This window comes from Pipistrellus hanaki (assembly GCF_964339955.1).
Source record: "Pipistrellus hanaki genome assembly, chromosome: 3".
In the NCBI taxonomy this organism is placed as follows: domain Eukaryota; kingdom Metazoa; phylum Chordata; class Mammalia; order Chiroptera; family Vespertilionidae; genus Pipistrellus; species Pipistrellus hanaki.
Window position 1 is genome coordinate 57,875,338 of NC_140505.1, and position 25,407 is coordinate 57,900,744.

Consider the following 25,407-nt stretch of genomic DNA (forward strand, 5'->3'; position numbering starts at 1 on the left):
CTAGGGGCCACCCAGTGGCACCACAGGGAAGTTGAGTGTGCAGCGCACTCTCTTTCAGCTGGCCTGGCAGACTGGCTCCTGAGCGAACCCACTAGGAGCCCAACCAACCCCTGTGGTCCTAGTGGCTGCAGCCCAGCTCACCTAGAAGAGGCCACAAGGGTACGGGGTGGTCTCCTCCAGGGTGCCCAGCACCTGAGCACAGGGGCTTCGCCTCTGGCATCTCGGGGGAGGGTAGCAGAGGAAATGAGAGCAAACTCGGAGGAACCCCATATTCTCACTGCACCTTCATCCCCATCACCCCAGCCCCCAGGTAGCTGGCAAGAGGACACAGTGCATCACCTACACTGGCCATTTCTATGTTGCCCCCTGGTGGTCAGCACACGTCATAGTGAGTGGTGGAACTCCCAGTCAAACTACCACCCTTGGGGACAATTTGTATATTAGGCTTTTATTATATAGGATACTGTCTCATTCAGACTCAACTAATTAAAATGTAACCTAACCTCAGTTAAAATTTATATTTATTAATAAGAACTAAGAACTTAACAAATTAACTAGTTTGGGAAATACATTACCAGTATGTCAGATATTCAACCAATCAATAATAACAATGTGTTACATGCCAGACATTGAGGTTATACAGGTGAATAAGATGGAAAAAGTTCCTTCCCTCACAGTTTTTCATGTTAGACATACTTAAGCAACAAACCTGTATTAAATGTGTTTGTTGATACTTTTCAATGAATTTGATCATTTGAAATAGTAATACTAATACAATATGCTAGTAATTGGTTATTATGGACAAGAGGAGAAAATGAATTGTTTCAAGCCAGTGAAGCTGAATAGGTAGGAGCTTATTAAGTACTAGTATATCACCTTATATATCACCTTCGGGGACTTTTCACATTCACATGCCATATTCCTGGTCTCAAAAGATTGTGGTAAGTTGAGGTGGAGTGTAGGGACCCGTTAAAACACACCTGCAGCTTAGGAGTCATTATGCTTAGTAAATGATAAGGCTTACATGGATGGATTTATCTACATCTAAGCTGTGGTCTAGTCAGGGCAGTTGTCCCAGCAGCCTGGTGGATGATATCTTATCTGAGCAGAGTAGTAATCAAGAACTATGGAAGCTGCTGGTTTGAGGAGGGAGCAAATAATGGAGACTGGAGGAGTGAGGTCTGAAACTGAGAAAAGGTGATTTAGAAAACTAAAGTTCTTCCTGTTGAAAGTGAGTTCATGGTTACGGTTACGCAATGAGGAAATTGAGGAGAGGTTCAATTGGGAAAAGTGCAGAAGACAGTTTTTGGCAATAGCCAGGATTTAATTGTAGCTGATAAGGGTGAGGCATGCATGACACCTGCTCCTTCTGAAGTGACTCACTTGGACTATATATATATATATATATATATATATATATATATAATTACTTTAAGAATCTTTAAACAAGTCTTTCTCTTTTACCTCATGCAATGCATATGTCAATTAAAAAGTGATACTTTCAAGATTAAATATTTTTCGCCAGTAAAGTATATACTGTGTTAGTATGTATGGTATCAGGTAAAGATGTAGTGGGATAGTTAAAGTTAGGGTTGATATTAAATGTCTATTATATTTTTGGCTGGATTTCTCTAGTCCCATGTGGAGATAATCTGGAATTCCATTTCTAAGATAGATAGCTTTGCTTCAAAAATGAATAACCATAGCAGTGGAAGTAGACAATCTGGGGAAATCTTGACTGCTTATGATGATGATTAACTAGGTTTTAAGGAGAAAGTTAAGCTTTGATTAAAATTAAAGAGTGACAAAAACATATAGAGTTATAGATATAGAGGACAGATTGTTGGTTTCCAGAGAGTAAGGGGGTTGGAGGGCTGGGTAAAAAGGTAAAAGGAACAAGAAGTCCAGATTGTTCGTTACAAAATGGTCACAGGGATGTAAAGCACAGCATGGGGAATTTAATCAATAACAATGTAATAACTATATATGATGTCAGATGGGTACTGGGAATATTAGGGAGAACATTTTATAAAGGATATGATTGTCTAGCCCCTATGCTGTTCATCTGAAACTAATATAAAGTAATATTGAATATATACTATAATTGAAAAAAAATTAAAATTAAAAAGAAAGAGGAGTGAAATAGAAAAGTCTGTTTTTTTTCTATTCTGAAATAATTATAAAATTATTTTATTTTGTTGGAGTGTATGTTTCTTACACACATCTGAAACACATATTCAATACATTTTTCAAATGCTTGTAGAAATGTATATTTTACTCCTTGAGTGTCGAAGAATCCTAGGCTCTAGAACAAGGCTGCTGGGTTTGAATTTGGCTCCTCTCCTCACTAGCCAAGTTATCTTGGCAAGTTAATTAAGTTATTTTACCTCTATCTACTCATGTGTAAAATGAATATACCCCTAGTGACAGACTAATGGGATTATTGTAAAGATTAAATGAGTTAATGCATGTAAACTGCTTAGAACATTGCTTTGTATACACAGAAAAGACTCAGTATTTGCTAGATATTTTGATGATAACAATGATGACCATTATCATACCAATGCCCCTGACTTTTTTTTTTAAAGGAGTTAATAAAATTTTACTGAGTAAAATTATTTTTGTTAAAAACATTTTAGTACAGAAAGTTCGAACAAATAGAAAGTCAGAATGGGATAATGCAGCCCCCATAGACCTGTCCCTGATTCATTTTTAACAGTGATCATCTCAGTCCTGACCTGCTTCCTCAGTCTCTCCACCTACTCCTCCTCTTCCCCAGATTATTTTGAAGACAATTCCAAACATATTTCACTTAATCTTTTTTTTATGAATATCTTTTAAAGTTAAGGACTCTCTTCCTTAACTTTCAATCACCTTACCATTATCACTCCTACAATCCCCCAGTAGTTATTAAGATCATGCTAGGCTTGACATTTCTCCAGTTGTCACACATGCAGGTACGTTTGTGGGTCCACATATCCTTGGATGATTCAAAATGTTATCCTTCCTTTGTATTTTCTCTAAACTGATACTATAGCTGCTAATTAAAAAAAAAGAGAGAGAGAGAATTTACAGACATTTAAAAAACATTGGATCGATCACTTTTGGGGTGTTTCATCTGAAAAATCAACTTGTACCAAATGATTTCCAAAGATAACTTACGCTTTTTAAAAAAATAATTCCATGATAATTCTAGCCTAAAACCCATATGAGAATCAGAGTTTAAATATTTCACAATGCGAAAGCTATTTTATATTTCCGGAGGATAATCTGGGAATTGTGCTATTTTATTCACTTAGCAATAAGATTCATTTTCAGTTTGGAGACTCATAAATGAAATAGAACTGTGCAGAGGTGACAGGAAACCAAGATAGCAAGCAAACCATGGCACCTGTGAGGGTGCCCAGTGTTTCTACTAATTTTCTCTTTGCTTCTAAAGTAATATTAATTTTGAAGAGGCCTTGGCTTCATGTGACAGCTCCTTTCCCCTGCCCCCAGAAAAATTCTCAAAACACATTTCAGAAACTCATTTTTGGCAGATGTAAATTTAAGTAAATTGGCCAAGGTCACAGCACAATAAGGACAGAGTTATCAAGGGAATGCAGTTTCCTGCTTTTCCACCATCCATGAAATTAGAGTAACTCCACCCCTTAAAATGAGTCTACTTCTCTCTCTCTCTCTCTCTCTCTCTCTCTCTCTCTCTCTCTCTCTCTCTCTCTCTCTCTCTCTCTCCCCTCTGAAATTATAAACTATGATTTGGAAATTTTTTTAAGCCATTAACTGAGGTTCTCAAAAGTGGTCTTTTAGGACCACGAAATGTTTGTGTGTGCATTATTCCAAGGACTGTTACTGCATATATTACAACCTGTACAATTTGCTTTCAAAGGAGAGTGCATTTTTTGTTTGCGCTGAACCATCAGATTTTCTTTTCATGCACTATGACATGATGAAGCTATCTGTAAGAACAAAACTAGTTCACTTTCCATGGGCAAGCACAGACTGTAAAGTGGATTATTAAAGTACACAGAAATAGAAAATTAGATCAGAAGCGATGTTTTACTGTGAGATCTTCTTTGGGCTTTACAAAAATATGAAAGAACTAACCGTGTTCTATTTTTGAGTCCTGAAAACAAACCCTCAGAGCAGGCATATCACCTTTAATTAGGTTTCTGCTTTGGGGAAGCATTTTACCAGCCCCCTTTCATTTATTTTTAATGATGTTATCACTAACAGGCAAACAGTCCCTTAATAAAACAAAAACAGTTTCTATATAAAGCCTGGTGTACACGTCCTGAGTCAGTCATCTAAAAACAAATGTTATGATTGTTTCCGTTGTGCTCTTAGAACACTTAATGGCCCTACTGTGCAGATATGCAAAACATCAGCCTAGTAAATATAACCTTGCCTGTTATGCAGCTTTCAGTAAATGCTTTCCCACACTCACTTGCAATATCAGCAGTGAGGTTAAACCTACAGGGCCACAGAAAAGACAGAAAGGCCAGTTAAGTGGATCTTTTCAGCCTAGGATACATCAGCTCTTTCATGAACATTTATATTTATGACTTGAGAAACAAGCCACCCAAAATGTTTTAAAGATAAATTGTGTGTGTGTGTCGTGGGACTATGTGTGTGTGTTTGATGAATAGTGCCATTCCGTTTTTGCCAACCATCCAAGTAGTGGGAGGGGAAAAAATATTCACAGATATCTGTGTACCTTTACTTCCATCTTAATTGCCAATGGCAGGGATGAGTTTGCTGTCAAGACCAAGTTTGAAAATATCTATCTATACTAATAAAAGGGTAATATGCTACTTAGACCTGGAGCCCTTCTGGGACACCTTGTGGACATCCTTCAGGATAAAGCTATAGTGGCAGGGCTAAAGCAGAGGCTATCAGGCCAGCAGTGAGGGAAGGAAGGGACAGTTGGAGGCAATCAGGCTGTGGGGTTGGGGGGAGGGGGGAAGTTGGAGGTGAGCAGGCTGGAAGGGAGTGCAGTTGGGAGTGTTCAGGTCAGCAGGCAAAGTGGTTAGGGGCGATCAGGCAGGCAGGCAGGTGAACAGCTAGGAGCCAGCGGTCCCGGATTGTGTCTGACTGCTGGTTTAGGCCCGATCCCTGTGGGCCTAAACCAGCAATTGGACATCCCCTAAATGAGTCCCAGATTGGAGAGGGTGCAGGCCAGGGCTTAGGGACACACATTCCCCACCCCCCACCCCACCCCCCGTGCACAAATTCCGTGCACTGGGCCACTAGTATTAAAGGCTAATATGCTAAGTGTTTGTCTGTGTAATGGTGTCACATAACAATGCCTGGCTTCCTCTACCTAGCAACTAGTCTCCTTGCATTTTCTTCCAGGAACACGACTTACTTTATACCCAAGTGGAAACATTTTACACTTTAATCAAATGTCTGTGAAGCATTTTCCCATGCCTCATCTCATTTGATTCTCACAGAAGTCCTGGAGTAAGTAGATAAGAGACTCTGTAGAATTCTATTTTCTTTTCATTAGACAGAAAACAGATATTTAGGAAACCTGACCTGACTGAAAAGAAGTGAGAAATGGTGAACCTTGAAAATGACTTCATGTTTTCTCACTGTGTAGAATATAGTCAAACACTGCTGCAGTTAAATACGGTATTTTACCCTGTTCTCCCTGCGTGATCTACAATAATAATCTGCTTTGTGTTGATATTTACTGCTGTGTTGCTAACAATTACCTTAAAGAGAAGTTGGGGTGCTTAACTAGGCTGGAAAAAGTTTAGCTAAATCAGAAATCAGGTCTAATTAAGCAAATTTATATATATATATATATATATATATATATATATATATATGGCTAAGTGTGAGTCAACTTAGCCACACACACACACACACACACACACACACACACACACATATATATATATATGGCTAAGTTGACTCACACATGCATGATGCATATAAAGCTTTCGCTAGCACCAATTGCACACATGTGTTTTTATCTTTGTCAGTTGTTAATTTGGTTGACACTTCTATTATAGAGAAAGGGTGAACAGCAATATTAAAATATTTCTTCTAATTAATTTCCTTTCAATGTGCACAAATTTGTGCACAGGACCACTGGTTAAATATATACCTAGATTTAGAGTTTTCCTCATACATAAATGTTTGAAATATAAATGCATAATGACCTCAATTTAAAGACTGTAGTTTGAGATTAATGGTGGGAAACAGGCTTTCTCTTTAAAAATACAAAGTTTTTAGGGTACTTTGGAGGCCTGTTTTTCTTGAGCTATTATACCTGAGTGCTGTCCTCATAGAACTCCCTGGCTTCCCCTGGTTTAAATTGTCTAATATCCAATGTCCATTCCAAGTGTACCTTGCTGTGAGGATTTTAGCTTCCTTGTTTACTCTTCTCTCAACTCCCATGGTCTATATATAGTCTCTTATTTTTTTAAATAACCATTTGGTGCCATTTGAGCCAATCTTTTGGCACATAACATTATTGTGATTATAATTCCATACATTTAGAAAATCTTCTTCTTAGAGCTTCCTCTTAACCCAAAATAATCTCTGTGAAATTGCCTTGTAATCAATAGTGTGGTTTCCCAATAGAAAGCATTTCTAGTTTTGCTATCATGAATGCGGTATAACCTCAGAGTAAGCAAAACTACAATATCTTTCTCATTTCTGCATGTTGCACTCTTCCAGCTTTTGCCTCCTTTCATCTCATTCACATATTCTTTCAACAGAAATTAATATGTGCATGAAATTTGTGCTCAGGTAGGGTCCCTAGCCTGGCTGGCGATTAGGACCGATTGGGACCTTCCTTCCTCCAGCTGCAGGCTTTGGGCCAGGGGCCTTCCTTCATTCCACGCTGCTCCCTGATGGTCAGCGCAGGTCATAGTGAGCAGATGAACTCCTGGTCAGTGGAACTCCTGAGGGGACAATTTGCATATTAGCCTTTTATTTTATAGGATTGTGGGATTGCATTTTTAAACCTTATTATTAGTTTATATTGCCAAATTAAAACCAGAGTTCTTAAAACAGGAATGAACCACAATTGAGGTTATGACTGAACTCAATTTAAATGGCTGTGTTTTATCTGGATATAAGTTTTAAATATTTTTTTAAAGCATTGGTCCTTAAATTTTTAAATTATTTATGCCTCTATTCCAATTCAATAATGTGGCTGGTAGGTTTACAAAAACACAAATGCATTTATCTTTCTATGCAATTGTGATGTATATATAACATCAATACAATCATGCTGTATATTTAACAAAATAAAAAAAAATATTTTTATAAATAATTATTCACTTTTGTATAGAAACTACCATACTCAAAACTTCAACATTTTTTCACTCTGCTAGTATAGAAATATAGCTTTCTCATGCAAACTCCCAGAACACTTGTAAACTTTAAATACAGAGATTTTCCCTTTTAATAATGTTGCTATCTATTCCACATCAAGAGGAATAAATGTGAACCCGCTTGGAATATATGATTTTCTAAAAGTGAGAAAATCACTTTTTAGTTAGTTTTATGATGTAATAAGATACATCAGAGACAAAAATAAACACACACATACACACAATACATATTTGAAATATATAATTCAAACCCAAAAGGATTAGTTATGAAAATAACAACTGAATTAGATTTTATTAACAGGAAAGAAAACATTTTAATGCAGAGGCCCCCTTTTTTTTAAACAACATTGTTCCTTAGGATATCCTGCTAAATTGTTATGTGTGATAAGATTGCAGAGAAAAAAGCTTGTCTTACAGAGTCATCAATCTTACTAATAGTCAGTTATTGAGAAGTGACTTTAAAATATGAGCAAAATCCTGAAATGAAGTGATGAGGAGAATGAAATAATATTCTTTTATACTTTATTGATTTTGGAACGTTAAGACTATTCTCTTCATATATGTTTTTTCTTTATATTATCTATTATTCTAATTGATGTTAACTGATTATACATTATTATAATACCATTATATTTATTACATAATTATTAATATGTTAATCAGTATTTTTCTGGTCAAAAGATGAAATTATTTGTTAGCTTGTAATACATGCTGTTCTATTTTTCTGAAGAAAAATACTGTAGTTTCCTGTAATTGAATTAAAATGGAAAATATTTTGAAGTTAATAACTATCTTACTTTGGAACTTAAAAATAATGGGAACTCTTGAGCACTGGCTTACCTACTAGTCCCCTATTGAGGTGGAGTACTTAGAGAAAGAATAGTACCCTAGTTAATACAGATTTCAAAAATGCTTACTTTATTCCCTGGTCAGTGTCCCCTTTGCCTCACCTAACTTGCCATTCCAGGTGTTGGGAGTGCATTTCCTAATTTAATAAAATGAAGCAGGATAATTTAAGGATTCTTACAGAATTGAGTTTGTAAACTTAAGTAATGAATAACTTGCTCTGAAATTTTATGTTTGGGTTTTGTTATTTTTTGTTGACTGATTATTTTTCAAATATAATAATAGATATTCACAACCTTTTGAAACCTGAATTAAGAAGATACTGACATTTTTTATTCCAAAGAGACATTACCATTCTCTAGTCAATATTGATGAAGTCTCTACATTTTAGAAATGTTTATAAGAAATAATAGGGAATGTGGAGTTATAGATATGAGTGATACCAAAATTTGTCTCATTAAAACGTCTAGGTTTTTAAAAATGAGAAAAGGAATGTTGACTTTGTTGCATTTCAACAGTCTCTGAAAGTAACTAGATATGAAGTTATTTTTTCCTATACTCCAAAGTATTATAAAAAAAAAAAAAACAACACCTGTTACATACTGTTTTATTTATCTACAGCTGTGTAACAAATTACAACTAAACTTAATGGCTTAAACCAGTAAGCATTTAAAAATCTCATAATTCCTATGGATCTTGAATTTGGGTGCAACTTAGCTGGGTGCCTCTGGCTTAAGGCCTCTGATGAGGTTGCAGTTATGCTGTCAGCTGGGCTGCCGCTCACTTAAAGGCTCAACTGGGACATCAAGGAGACATCGTACTTGTATAAGGTGGAAGAGCACTCAGACTTAAGAAAAGATAAAACACTACCATTTGGGACAACATGGATGGATCTTGAGAATATCATGCTAAGCAAAATAAGTAGGAAACAGTCAAGAACCATATGATTTCACTCATATGTGAAATAAAATTACTAAAAAAAAAAAACTTAAAGTAACAAATGAATAAACCAGGCAAACAAACAAAAACTCATAGACATGGACAACAGTGTGGTGGTTACCAGAGGAGAAGGGAAGGTTGATTGGGGGTCGGCGGGGGAAAGGGTAAAAGAAATCAAAATATATGGTTGCAGAAGGAGAGCTGGCTTTGAGTAGTAAACACAGAATGTAATGTACAGATGATGCATTCTAAAATTGTATACTTGAAACATATATAATTTTACTAACCAATGTCACCCCAATCAATTTAATAAAATAAAAAATTACACAAAATCTCAGCTGTGCAAGGGGAATCTGCTTTGAAACTGACTCTCGTGATTTTGACAGGCCTCCATCCCTTGTCATGTCACCCCCACAGAGCTGTCTCATGACATGATAACTGGCTTCCACCAGGGTAAGAAATGCAAGAGAAAAAGCGGGAAAGAGATATGGGAACTGCAGGCTTTTTATAACCTAATCTCAGAAATGGCATCCCATCACATTTGTTTTATTCTATTTGTTAGGTCTAACTCAGACTAATGGGATACTTCTTGAGAGAATAAGTATAGTAGTAGAGAATAATCATGAGAGGCTATCTTAGGGGCTACTACATGCCCAGACAAAATAGTTCCCAAGTACCTGTCAAGTAAATTAAAATATTTATTTGTTATTTAAACCAGTGACCTCTTGGCCATGGTTCAACCATTGATCCATCCCTGGCCAGGCATATTATTTAACTCTTTGCACAAAAACCCCTCATAAATAATGAAAATAGAATGTGCGCCCTGGATTAAATAATAGTAGTCTGTGTATGTGATTCTTGCTCATTTTATACTGTGGAAGAGTATGCCCTTGTACTTGTGAAATATGCAGTGAAGTCTTAAGGATTGAAAGTGGAAAATGGTTCAAACATATGTACACACAGAACAAGAAAGGGAGAGAGAAGACAGAAAGATTAAAAGCAAATGCGGGAAAATGGAAAAATTGGTGACTTGGGGTAAAGAGTTGAAGTAATTTCCCAGGGCTCTTGTAACAAAAGGCCACAATCTTGGTGGCTTAAAGCAACATAAATTTATTTCCTCACAGTTCTCGAGGCCAGGAGTATAAACTCAAGGTGTCTGCAAGGACAAGCTATCTCCAAGAGGCTATCAAAGATAATCTATTCTTTTCCTCTTCTAGCTCTCGTGGCTGTCAGCATTCTGTGACTGCCCTCAACTTCTGATCTCCTTCTCTGTCTTCTCTTTGCTTCCTCCTCTACTCTGTGGACCTCCCTGTCTCTCTCAAATCTCCCTCTGACTTTCTCTTTTAAAGAAAGACTGGAATTAGGGTGCATTCTAAAAGCAGGATGATCTCTTCATCTCAAGAGCCTTAACTTAGTTACATCTGTGAAACCCCAGTTTACAAATAAGCCAGCATTACTAGGTTCCAGGGATTAGACAAGGACAGGTATGTTGAGGGTCTACTATCCAACCAACCACAGCATTATAAAGGAATTCTTTGTACTATTCTTGTAACTTTTCCATAAGTTACACATTATTTAGGAGCACAATTTTAAAGAATGAAAAACAGATTACATTGTCAAATACTATAGTCAAAGATCATAATATCTGACATGCCAACCTTCTTTTAAAGATAAAACTAAAAAATATGTACAATATACAGAATTGGAATAATGTTCTTTGTGGATTTGTGCTTCAGCATCATTCATTGTTTGAAGTCTAGAGTTTATGTGATGTCCATGTTGTCTGGTCTCTCAAACTTTTGCTTTAATCTTCTTAGAACATTTAGGATATCAAAGGTCACTTTTATTTTAAAAGGAAGAATCCTGTTCTCAATTTTACTCTTTGTAGGAAGACTAAATAAGACTTTCTATGTCGCTAATTGCCACAAGATGACAACTTCTTCTAAGGTAGTAGGGTTGATACCCCAAAATATGTTGTCTTGTTTATTTGATCTTTGATTAATTTGTTTTCTTTTATATAATTTTTATTGATCTTAAGAATCACCCTTTCAAAAGATTTTATAAGCAGTCACTCACTCTGCCCTAAATTTGATTGTTTGTTAGAGTTAAAGTGACTATATGTAATATCTCTACCATGTAAAATAATAAATGAATTAATTAAATCAAATTAATCTATACCAAATAATAGTCTACTCACATATAGTTGAGAGCATGAGAACCAAGGTGAGCATTCAATTAAAGCAACTGCAGAAAAAACCTGAAACGTATATATGCACAATTCTAATCTTATACTGAGAAAAATGAGTAGTAATGGGATAAGGATGAAAGACAAAATGCTTTGCGAACTATGTAATAATTAGGTATTTAATGATTGGGATTGGTCATTCTAGAAAATGCTTCTTGAGGCTTACAGATTGTGGGGGGTTTCAGTATTCTCTTTCCAGTGTCTATCCCCAGCACATTATTTATGTTAAGTAAACATTGGCTACATGAATGCATGTATCACGAGTGATTTAATTAATTAACTCACACAATAATCAAACCTACTCAAACTTAAATGTTTTGAAGTTTCAATCATCATGGGATGATGGAACTTCTAAATAAAGGTGTATGTATGTGCGAGTGTGTGTGTACCCATACATATGATGCTTTTTTTCTTGGATAACCTTTAAGAAATGTGGAGTCACAGACTAAAGCTGAACACAATTTCAGGTGCTCATCTGGTTCTATGCCTTTCTTCAGGAGACAAGCAATTACTATCCCCATGATCTATTAAGCCACATGTTCTTTAGCATGTGACAGCTAAGGTGATGCTGATCAAAAAATATTGCTCTTCATTCTTAAACAATTTCACATGCACAAAGATGTTTAGCAAGCACCTTTTCAGAGATGTTGTGGGAAAACACTAGCAGCCTTGGTCCGGAGGAGTAATTTATGACCGCGAGGTAAATGGTGTCCAAGAACACCTTGATCACATTAGCCATGCCCTGCTGTCTTTCTTTAACCCTGTTGACAAGTGAACTTAAAGAAGAAAATAAGATCCCAATGAATCCTACTTCAGCTGCTTACTCCATTTCTTCCTCTGGTACCTGCTGCCTCAGAGCATCTGTTAGTAAGTTTACAGAGGACGGACTGGAAGGAGAAACTGCAGAGGAGGGAGGGAAGGAGGCAGGCAGGGTGGGAGGGAGGGAAAGAGTCAGAAAGGGTGGTGGGAGGGTTGGAGAGAGGGAGGCAAGGAGGAAGGGAAAGAAGGAGGAAAGGAGGGAAGGAGGGAGGGAAGAGGGTGATTAATAGAAGTCCTTGTGTTCATTGTTCTCCCCAACTTTTCTTCCCTTTTAGTTCATTAACTAGAAATCTGGCAAGGTGAGGGAGATGAATTTAACTTGTTCTGACATTAGTTACAGACAGAGAAGAGTAGCAGCTTCCATATACTTCTGCCCCAGAGAGAGGCAATTGGAAAACATGTTGTGTGGTTAAGTGTTGCAATGAAAAATAAAGAAATGATTGAGAACGGTGGAATCAAATTATAAGCATAAATGCAGGTGTGCTGAAGTTTCTAGCCACTTGCAAAATTGAGAAATACTATCAGGATTGTGCAAATACATTGTGCTAATTAATTTCCTGGTGTGAAGTAAAATATTTATAAAATTGAGAATTCTGCCATGAATAAAGTCTTCTCTCTGATATAATAAACTAAAATAGCCATACTTTGTATCTATCTCAAATGAAACTGAACATATTTAACTAATAAAGAACTAAATAAAAAGATTTCATTATAAAAGTAAAAATAATTTATATTGGGGCATTACTCTAAGTTGCTTAAAATGATAAAAGATAGTAAACAAAGTAAAGACTGATTTATCTTAGAGGACTTTATATATATTTTTTTAAAAAAATATTGTTATGGAAGCTGTATTATCTTAAACTTCTTTAAAACCCTTCTTCAGGGAGGGTGGGTGGGTGAGGAGAGATCAACCAGAGAAGTTGCATGCTTCTATGCATAACCATGGACACTGATAATAGGGTGTTGAAGGCCTGGTGAAGGGGGGAAAGGGGTATATGTAATACTTTCAACAATAAAAATTAAAAAAGAAGAATTAGACCTTTAGTTTTAATGAAACTGAACAATTCACTGATAACTTAGAATTATTGTATTTGATTCCACTTTGTCTCTTTAGATGTGAAATGAAAGGTTTTATTTGTACAATTTTTTGTAGATTTTCTAAGAATATATTTGAACAAATCATTGACGTAAAGGGTTAATTGAGAAAGAAACATACTAATATGCAACGTATTTCTCTTATATGGAGCTCTAGAAAGATTCTATTGTCAATCCAAACAGAGCAAACTAAAATGAGATAATTGGGAAGGTGCCCATAAAGTCAGCCTGAATATATTATCACAACTATATATGAGATAATATTTGTTTTAAAAAGATTCTATGGCACTGTAAACTCAGTCTCATTAGAGACTGCATTTAAAAGGCTTATAAAGTTACTCATTAATGTTATCTTGTTGTATCTCCACAGCTTTTTCATTAAAGAAAATTCAGCAGAAAGCATTTTCTCCTGATAGCAGGAACCAATTTGCAATAAATGTTCTGGAAACCACTAGGGAAGCCATTACTGAGGTCTAATAAAAACAGACAAGCGTAACTTGTTCTATATTTTTGTTTCAATCACATACAGATGAGACCCCGCTTTCCACACCAACTGCAAGAGACAGCCTCGACAAACTTTCTCTAACTGGGCATGGACAACCACTGCCTCCCGGTTTTCCATCTCCTTTTCTGTTTCCTGACGGATTGTCTTCCATAGAGACCCTGCTGACTAACATCCAGGTAGGCCTTTTTGCAACCTGCAAGAAAGGAACATAAAAACCCAGTTGCAGAGTTTTCAAAGTCATACTACTCCTGTTTAAGCTATTCATGAGTTTGGCTGAACCTTGGTATTGAACTTCTTCCAGCAAGTTAAGATTTTAAACTTGCTACACTAAACAAATCGGTTTAGAAATACACAATCTGTATGATAAGCCTCAAAAATCACTTACATGAAAATGACCTAGGTGCTTTAAAATGCACGATGCCTAAATGTTCTTGTTATCACTGACTAATGGGAAGAATTTAAATGTTTAAGTTTGTCTGATTTACTAAATGACGGCACACTAGTTCTAATAAATATTTAGTTATTTTTAAACTGTTGGACTTCCAGTGAGGAAATGATATGTTTAGCCACTTAAATACATCTAGTATGAAGGAATCCAAAAACATCTCTTCTTTCATAAGTAAGTTTGTTGCAGTTAATAGGGTTTCTTCAAAGAATAGACTTCAAAAAGCCATACAAAACTTTCCACGGATTTCCTATGTAGTCCTCAGGATGTATATTTTATGTACAGTACATTATGAATCAAAAATACTTGCAGTTAACAATAACAGAGAGCATGGAGCCAAGTAATAAGAGTGTGTGGGATAAAAGAAAGCCTAATTTTCGTGCCCACACATGAAGTTATCATGTGGGCCCCATATGGGGATTTTTTCCATCTACTTCTCCACATTTGGAATAGCTAGTAGTATGAATGTGCTTGCAGACACTATGCTGATAACATGTATTTTTTTTTTCAATTTTTACTCTAGCATTCCATCCTTGGTGATATTTTTCTGTACATATTTTCTACCAAATTAAACTTTCTCCCAGTAGAAATGTAATTAATTTTATTTACCTCTCCAAGGATATAACAGAAGGCCTTTAATGGAACATATCTTCTCATATATTAATGTGGCATTTTTAATACTAATGCAATTAGAGTCTCCAGAACTGTATTCAACTTTAAGGTTTTATATCTCAGTAATTGAAATAAATCATCAATCTGCCCAAATTTAATCAAGGCCAAATAGCTGATTATATTTTAAAGTAAACATAATACTTTTTCTAAATCTGACTCATAGTACTTTTGCTATGAGATAGATTTTTACAAATTCCCTCTTTTGTTAAATTAAATGCTTTCAGAAAATATCCCTCAACATTTTTGAATTTGCATTGTGACAATAAGGGAACAATTCATTTTTTTAATGTATACAACTCTATGTGAAGCAAACAAACAAACAAAATGAGGTGTTTACTTAAAATCCTCCCCCTGGTTGTATGTATCTTCACTAACTAAAACCTCTTTAACCAGGAAAGTGGTGATTTCATTTTAATTTCGGCAGAGAAAACATGTCTGTGTTTCTTCAGTGTAAAAGCAGCTTGCACACCTGGAGAGCGGGTCCCTGTGGCCTCCTCTGATGTGTGGATACCACATCTCTACAAGAAATACTGTCAGTTTGGAAATGTTCACCCACCCCAGCCCAGTGTTACCCAGACAAGAAATGATATCTACATCACCTCAAACTAGAACTATTTCTTTTAAAAAATAAAAAGGAAGGAAAACCCTAGTCTTACCATGTATACATTTAGACACTGTTTGTTTTTATAGAAGTCATCTCTAGATTGAATATACTCCTCTTTCTACACTCCAGCCAGCCTCAAAGACATATTTAGCAAAAGTTGATGATAGGTTGATAGTAAAGGCAAGCTAAATAGTTTCTAGTTTAAAATCATAGTAATCCAAGACTGATAATGTTAAAACCTCTACACTAAGAATACTGTATTATAAATAAATGATACATGTCAACTACAGTCTTACATATATGTAATATGAATATAGATGTAGATGTTATATTTATATGTATTTAATATATGTGCATATAAGCATGCACATATGTGTGTATAAGGTAAAATAATGATTAAAACCTTACTGTATTTCAGGCACAGGTATGTATGTATATATATATATATATATATATATATATATATATATATATATATTTACACAAGCAAACACACACAAAATACAAATGTACATGCACACATATGCACACACATACATACATACTGGATTTATGGTTAGTAATGGTTTATAGAAGGTCATGGATGCCAGTTCTTTTAATATTGCCACATTTATTGAGTTATAGCAATATCCTTAGAATGACATAGAATGTTTAAACAGTCATAATCCTGGCTTATTGGTCATACAGTATAAATGTGTTGTCCAAATTCTAGTTTTGGTAATTACATTCAGCCTACCTCAATTTCCTCTGCAATTTCAATTACATGCAATGTGTTCTCTGCTTTCTATGTCAAGACGGTAACCTTTTTGGTAGGTTTAAAGCTCCATATTTCCTTTGGAGGTATTTTATCAGAATAGTAATGAAAAAGAATTGAGTTGAAAATGTGTAATTTTTCAAATCATACAATTTCATATCTAAAATTAAAGATTCATTATGCTTATCTGCTATTGTAATTAAACCCAAAGCTATACTTAAATTTAATGTATATGAACTCTATTTTTTTTAGAATTAATGACCAAAAAAATCCCTTCAAAATAATATGTTTAAGGAGTAATTATTCTAATATCCAATAATTTAATTTCTGATATTCTGTAATTTAATAATTCTCAATTTTAAAATTTGTAATAAATACTACAGATGTTTATTTCATGGCATGTTATGAAAATTTAATTTTTATAAATGTTATTTTTTGTGCTTTAAAAGAAGACCTGTAGAATAATATTGTATACTAGTATAATACTATTTTTAAATATATTATATATAGTATAGAAAAACACTATATCTACATTTTTGGTATAAGATTTTACTAACTCTGTCTTGAAACTTGAGTTTTTTAGAAATTAAAATAATAGATAAGGATGTCTAAAATAAAGACAGTAATTTCAAATTAGTGAGAGATGTGATGCATTCTAGATTTTGCTTTACGAGGTTTGTTAAATTTTTATTTTATATGAAATTTTATTTGTGATTTTAAAATGTGGGCAGTTTTTCATATGGCTTTGTTATTCAAATGTGTCTATAGAGAACTCCCTGTGAAATTTCAGGTGAGAAAACTAGAAATTAAGTAACAACATACTAGATGTAGCACCTTCAAACATTAATTACCATTTGAACACATACAAAGGAGAATTTTACCAAGTATTTTCAGTCTGAGCTATCAAGTAATAATCATACCTAGTTTTTCTATATGGAAGAATTAAACAAAGAAGAAAAACCTACAGATAATGTTAAAACCACAATAAACATATGTGCATGCTTATATACACATATATTATTGGGTCGGCAGCTAAGTAATTGCGGATTTTTAAAAGAAAATCAAAGACAATTTTTTCATGGAACTAAATAACTTTATTCTGTAATGTATTGCCCATTTTGATCAATGACCTTTTGCCATCTTTCAGGCAGCATCATAATCCCACGTTCAAAAAACTTCTGTTTTTTATTAGCAAAAAACTGAATCAGGTACGATTTGACATCATCATCATTATTGAAATTTTTACCATTCAAGGAGTTTTGTAAAGATCGAAACAAAAAGTAATCAGATGGTGCAAGGTCAGGACTATATGGTGGATGTGGCAAAACATCCCAACCAAGCTCCATTAATTTTTGCCGAGTGACCAAAGATGTGTGTGGCCTTGCATTGTCATGATGGAATACAACACCTTTTCGATTTGTCAATTCGGGCCGCTTTTCTTCAACAGCATTGTTTAATTTCGTTAGTTGTTCAATGTAGACATCAGAATTGATCGTTCGGTTGGGTGGTAAGAGTTCAAAGTAGACAATTCCTTTGTAATCCCACCAAACTGATAACAAAACCTTCTTTTGATGAATATCAGCTTTTGATGTTGTTTGAGTTGGTTCACCTGGCCTGCTCCACGATCTTTTCCGCTTGATATTGTTGTAAACAACCCATTTTTCATCGCCAGTTATCAGTCGTTTTAAAAATGGATCATTTTCATTACGTTTCTTTAGCAAATTGCAGCTGCTAATGCGTTGCGTTAACTGTGATTCTTTCAGTTCGTGAGGAACCCATGTATCGAGTTTTTGAACATAGCCAAGTTGTTTTAAGTGATTTTCAATGCATGTATGTGATACATGAAGCTTCTCTGCAATCTCACGTGTTGTACTGTGACAGTCCGAATTGATTATTGCTTTGATTAGGGCGTCATCAACTTCAACTGGACAACCAGAGCGTCTTTCATCTTTGAGTGAAAAATTACCAGAACGAAATTTGGCAAACCAATTTTGACACTGCCGTTCTTTTAAGGCTTCGTCACCATAAACAGCACATAACTTTTTATGAGCTTGTGATGCGTTTTTCCCTTGCGGAAATAAAAAAGCAAAATATGACGAAAATGTTCCTTTTGATTTTCCATTTTTCAATGAACACCAAACAAAAACTACAAAACAGATCAAAAAACTTTTTTTTACTGATTAACAGCTGAATAGCCAACTATCAAATACAAAATGTGTTTTACATTTGTACTACGTCTGCAAACCTAAAAATTCAACTGAAGCCATATATGTGTGAAACCCGCAATTACTTAGTTGCCGACCCAATAATTAGTACATAGATTTGGGAATAAATAATATACATTCATTCCCTTATTAAAGTAATTATTTAAAGTAACTTATAAATGTTAAAATAAGAATAGGTAAATAAGTAAATAAAATGAGGGTAGAGAATACAAAATTTAGTTAGAGATGAGGTTGGCATTGAAATATAAGCCATAGGGGAATATATGACAGGAGTTTGGTTCACTATAGTTTTTCTATATGGAAGAATTAAACAAAGAAGAAAAACCTACAAATAATGTTAAAACCACAATAAATGGCTGTCCCAGATTGATTCACTATGGTTTCATAAATATACATAATCTAACTGTGAAATGTAAGAAATATGCTCTAATTCTTGTTTGAGGAAAGAAAATGAAAAATAATTTGTCTTAGTACTAAGACGTAAATACTCTGATCTCCCAGTCTTTACATTTTGATAGCATGCATGTATATTTCATGCATTTTAAGAAATTAACTTTTTTCTTTTCCATTATTAATACATAATTGTAATTATAATAGGGTTAGACAAAAGAATTAGAAGGAAGTTTTCAAAAAGATAAAAAAACAATGTAGAGCACCGGCTTCAAAATATGGGTAGGTTGAGATCAGATATGTTGTTCTTATACTATATCTTTCTATCTTTAATCATAAGTATGCCTTATGTCTTCTCCCTTTTATTTTCATTAGCAGTTTATAAAAAAGATAATTAAAAAAATCCCAATAAAATGTATCCAATATTCTACAGATGGTTTACTATGATGAAAAGAATAGCATAAAGCTCTTAAAAATCTGAAGAACATACTATTGTATATTTACTATTTTTATCATACTCTACTATAACACTCTTTCAATTCTGACATTTCTGGTCATCAAAAGTATCCAGTAGTTTATCCCACACTAAACAATTCTGCAACAATAGATGGGTGCCTCACATTTTAATTCAGTTCTGACTCCATGTACCTGGACAATCAATTCCACAAGACTGCTTTTGCCTCTACTTCATATGCCAATTGCAAGTCTAGGTTGTAAATTGTGCTTCTGACCAACTGACCCATTCCTCAGGTTCCTCACTAGTGCAACTCACGGAACTCAGGGAAACGTTTCACTAGCTAGTCCTATATAATAAAAGCCTAATAAGCTAAGTGTTTGGTCATCTGGTGACTGATTGACTGTTCAACCAATCAAAGCATAATATGCTAATGATACGCTAAAGCCACTCAACCACTAGCTATGATGTGCACTGACCACTAGGGAGCAGACAGTAGACTGGTCAACCATTTGCTATCGTGCACTGATGACCAGGGGACATACACTCTGACCAGTAGATTAACTTGCTGCTGGGTCCAGCTGATCGGGACTGAGTGAGATGGGCCAGACATGCCCAGGAGCCCTCCTAGGGTCCCTCCCTTGATGGCCAAACTCCCACATCCCGCCCCGGCCAGCCTGATTGGCCCAATCAGGACGGGGCAAGACAGGGCTAGACAAAACTTGGAGCCCTCCCGAGGTTCCTCCCCAGCTTTAATTGTGCACCAGTGAGGTCTCTCAGCCTGGCTTGTGCCCTCTTGCAATCCGGGGCACCTCGGGGGATGTTGGAGAGCAGTTTTCAGCTGGATCCCGCAGGCCATTCCCCTTGGGAGGGCATCAGACTCAGGGCTCACAGTTGGTGAGTACTGTTGTGGCAGTGAGAGCTTCTCCCAATTGAAACTGATTGGGCACCAGCCTGAGGCAGGCGCAGTGAAGCCAGGATAAGCAGGAGTGGCAGGTAGTAACTGTAGGTGGCATTGGACTGCAGGTTTCATCCTGATCACCAAATGCCACACTGAAGGATTCCACCCATGCACAAGTTCATGCACCAGGTCTCTAGTTTATTATAAAAGGATACTAGAGGCCCAGTGCACAAAATTCGTGCATGGGTGGGATGTCCCTCAGCCCAGCCTGCACTCTCTCCAATTTGGAACCCCTTGATTGATGTCTGACAACTTGTTTAGGCCCATTTTAGGCCCGATCACACTGGCATTGAGCCTAAATGGGCAGTTGGACATCTCTCTCACAATCCAGGACTTCTGGTTCCCAACTGCCCGCCTGCCTGATTGCCCCTAACCGCTTCTGCTTGCTAGTTTGATCAGCCCCTAACCACTCCCTTGCCAGCCTGATTGATGCCTAAATGCTCCCCAGCCAGCCCGATTGTCTCTAACTGCCCTCCCTTGCCAGCTTAACCCCCCCCTACCCCCCCCCCCCCCCCGCCCAACTGCCCTCCTCTGCTGATCTGGTCTTCCTCAATTGCCCTCCCCTGCTGGTCTGATCTTCCCCAACTGCTCTCCTCTGCTGGTCCGGTCACACTTACCTGCCCTCCCTGCTGGCCTGATTGCCCACAACTGCCCTTCCCTGCAGGCCTGTGTCCCCCCTAACTGCCCTCCCTTGCTGCCTGGTTTCTCCTAACTTCTCTCCTCTGCTGGCCTGGTCACCCCTAACTCCTCCCAACTGTCCTCCCCTATAGGCCATTTGGTGGCAGCCACCTTGTGTCCACATGGGGGCAGCCATCTTTGAACACATGTGGGTAGCCATCTTATGTCTTGGAGTGATGGTCAATCTGCATATTACTCTTTTATTAGACAGGATAATTCAGGAACAGCCATATGCAAGTGATACATGGGGCAAGGTATATGAGACTAAACTCAGAGCTCCCTTGACCTTTCTGGGTACACCAAACACCCAGCGTTTTCACTTATTGACCAACCGAGATGTTGAGATTTTGTGGAGGTTTCACTTCCTATAGAAAATTGATTAAATAATTCATCACAAGTGACTAATTTACCCTCTAGCCCATCTGCCCTCCCTGGAGGTCAGAAGGGTGAGGCTGAAAGTACCAACCCTCTAATCAAAGGGTGGGTGCCCCTCACATCCAATTTCTATTTTTAGGGACTTTCCAAGAGTGACCTTATTAACATAAACTCTGGTGTACTTGAAAGAGACTTATTATGAAAAACAAAAGACATTTACTTTACTTTTATTGCTCTTATCACTTAGAAAATTTCACCCATTGTAGCATTTCAGTGCCAGGATCAGCATAATCATATGTCACAGTCAGTCTCTAGCTGAATATGTACAATATTAGATGGATCTTTTTTTTTTGTTATTGTTAATCCTCACCTGAGGATATTTTTTCCATTGATTTTTAGATAGAATGGAAAGGAGGTGGGATGAAGAGGGCAAGAGAGACGAGAGACGAGAGAGAGAGAGAGAGAGAGAGAGAGAGAGAGAGAGAGAGAGAGAGAGAGAGAGAGAGAGAGAGAGAGGGAGAGAGAGAGAAAGAGAGAGAGAGAGAGAGAGAGAGAGAGAGAGAGAGAGAGAGAGAGAGAGAGAGGAAACACATTGATTAGTTGCCTCCTACATGTGCCCTCCAACAGGGGCCAGGGTTCTGACCTACAACCCAGATATGTGCTCTTGATGTTTTAACCATTTAGCAACACTGTCCAGGGCTCCATTAATCTTCTTTATAACTTTACACAGTGGATTTTGTTGCTATTCCCATTCTACAGATGAGAAAATGAAGGCAGATAAACCATTTGATCAAGGTCATTCAATTGTGGTTATATCTGAACTTAAACAATGCTGACCAATTGTAGAGCCATTCAGATCATATTATCAAAGGATGGTTTATATCTGGAAGCTTTTGATAGAGAGTCCATCATTGATCCACTTTGGAGCATAGTAACCATAACATTAAACCAAATATAGCTCTATTTTTTGCTATGAAAAACTTGTATGAAAAATGAATCAGTCGTTACTTGTTTAATTTTTCTGTCTACATAAGTTCTTTATTTAAAGAGACATTATTCCTTCCCATCCCAGAAAGAAACATGAAAAGGAATGATTAAGTTTAGATAAGCTGGGGAGGTCTGATGTAGATTTATCAGATTTACTAATTAGGGATCTTGGACGAGTCACCTGGACCTGAGTTTTCTCATCTGTAAGAGGTTTTAGTTAAAATGGGTGATTGCAGCCGAAACCGGTTTGGCTCAGGTCTGCGGACTGAAAGGTCCCAGGTTCGATTCTGGTCAAAGGCATGTACATTGGTTGCGGGCACATCCGCGGTGGAGGGTGTGCAAGAGGCAGCTGGTCGATGTTTCTCTCTCATCGACATTTCTAGCTCTCTATCTCTCTCCCTTCCTCTCTGTAAAAAATCAATAAAATATATTTTAAAAAATAAATAAAATAAAATGGGTGATTGCTAAAAACCCCAGCTAGGTTATTTACTCTTATTAGAAGATGTAACACATTGTTGAGCAAAAATTTTGCTGAAGGAGTTTCACTGACACTCAAGGAACCTTACTTATCAGCTAATTCTGAAATAAAGTAGTCTAAAAAACAAACATGGACCAAGTAAACTTTTTTCTAGGATCTAAGTAACATATTAAGAAATGTTTTTTTGTGTTTTTTTTTTTTTTTGTGTGTGTGTGTGTGTGTGTGTGTGTGTGTTTTCAAATCAGTATCACTGTAAATACTCTTATACAAGCAGAGATTTGTGCTTTCTAGGCTATAATAAAAATAGTTGTAACACTGCTTAATCAATTATAGTGCCTTTTTAAAAGAAATATGTAGAGACTCATCCTATGAAAACTTATGAAAATAATTTAATTTACAAGATATATTATTTTAGAAAGCAAAAATATGTGTTATGATAACCATTATGCCTTACTTATGGGAAAGAAATTTGAGGCTAAACAACTCTTGTCTCTTATAATTGCTGTGACATAGAGTAAACTTAAAATGCATTTCTTTAGAATAATTATGTCCAACTCCAAGATCATGAAAACTGACCTCCCCTTGGAGAAAAATTCATATTTTAAGCCCGTGTCCTTTACTGTATCTCACATGGTCATCAAAGAATCTTGCTCCATACTTCATGTCCACCTGAGACCAGCACTTCGTATGACCTTTTGCACATGATCCCCCTGGAAAATTTGCAGAAGTTACACAAATCTGAAACTACTATTATCACTGAAAGTTAAAATAGTGTCCTAATGATTGTTAGCTGGTATAAGCACTACTTGCTATAGCTTTTCCCAGCCCCCTGCTGCATTGAAATGTAATCGGTTTTCTGTCTTTTTTTGCAGCATGGCTGTCACGGGCAATAACATAATTTTGCATATGCATCAGTTTGGCTCTAGTGCAGATTTTTGTTCACATTGGACTCCTACTGATGTGCACTGATTTAAAGTCTGCAAATGAAACTTAATTTTATATAGCTTATAAGTAGTCCCTAGAGGATATTGGATCCTAAAAGCTAATATTTTTCAGACATAATCAGCAGGAAGAGGTAATGCATTACCATTAGCTACATTAGCAGCAACCATAACAAAAGGAAACAGTAAACATGAATGCTCTTAGTGACTTCATACTTTACAATAAATATTAATATAAAATAACACAAACTAGGGTTGCAGTTTAATGTTATGCAGCGTGTTTATCCATAATGATTGTTTCATATTTAAAGAACACCAAAATACTGTGTTTTATCAGCCAAGGACAAAATTAGTTTAATAATAATCTATTTTAAACAGATAGTGATAATACAACCAATCAACACATTGAGTGGTGCCAACATTGGCATCTTGCTAAATAATCTCTAGACATTGCAGAGAGTACATCTTTCAAAGATAAGTCAACAAGAGCAATCAGAGCAGAAAATTAGAGTTTGGTATCTTAGAATTAAAATACAGCTAAACTAAAGTTTTAATTGGGGTGATCTAAAAGGGCACTTGATGTAATGATCTCTTTCATTTGTTACTAATTGTTTGTTCCTGATTTAAAAAAAAAATAACATATATAGGAATGTTGCTGAATTGAGTGAAGATGGCAGTTTCCTTAGCAGCTATGTTTCATTGTGAAAAATGAGAGTAGGGAGGGGCAGAAATCCTTTAGCTTGTTTCATATCACCATAATTAATCCAGGGAATTCAGGGTCAGGTATACAAACATGAACTAACTTATACTTGCTTGAAAAGTGACTAGACATGGCTTATGGCAATGCTGCATTGGCAGGCAGAAGTAAGGGGACGTCTCTTTTGTGCTAAGGAGTCACAATTTCTGATTCAAGCCGCTTGTGTTGTCTACTGCAAAGGGGTCACGTGGCAGAGTAGATCTACAAGTGGACCAACTTCCACTTCATACATAATTTCAGTTGCAAATGTCAGATTCTGATGTTCATGGACCAAGGCAAAATATCTTCTACTTTCAAATAGCTTTTTGTATTCTGAATTGCTAAAAACAGAAAATTGAGCTTTTAGTTTTACTAATAATTTTACTGATAATTTTCTAAAGTACCTTAGGAGAGAACACAGGCAGCATGCTTGGCATATGTTTTATATATTCTCAGAAACTCATTTTCAAAAATCTCAGGATATTATTAAATTTAAAAAATAGCATAAAAATTAAAAATAGCATACAGTGAATCAATATATGATTCCATAACCAGTTGAATAAATAAACCCTGCCTTTGCCATTTGCTCACGATTTACTATATTGTCAAATAGTTCCCTACAAGTAATTCTTTATTTATTATGACTGTTTTAATGCTTTTTAAAAATAATGCACTATGAAGCCACTAAGCTTTAGACTCCTTCCATATATATCTCAAGAAAAATATACCAGTTTTATAAATTTTATTCAGCAAATGTTCAAAATATACTATATTATAGGCATTCTCTGGGTCCTAGGGGCATAGTCGCAAATGAGAGAAAATGGCCCTGCCTCAGAGAGCTTTCAGTGTAGTATAGAAGACACAACATAAAGCAATAAAAATATATGACAACATTACAAAATAGATGCT

The 25,407-nt window shown here is 36.0% G+C and overlaps 1 protein-coding gene across 2 annotated transcripts in view; it reads left to right on the forward strand.

Moving 5' to 3' along the window:
• DACH1 (dachshund family transcription factor 1) overlaps window positions 1-25,407 on the forward strand; it is a gene marked incomplete at its 3' end in the record, with an annotated part of 423,255 nt that overhangs the window by 352,424 nt on the left and 45,424 nt on the right. For both annotated transcript variants that reach the window (XM_084876512.1, XM_084876511.1), the window contains exon 7: window positions 13,823-13,974. In XM_084876512.1, coding sequence (XP_084732638.1) covers window positions 13,823-13,974 — 152 coding nt within the window. The remainder of the gene's footprint in view (window positions 1-13,822; window positions 13,975-25,407) is intronic.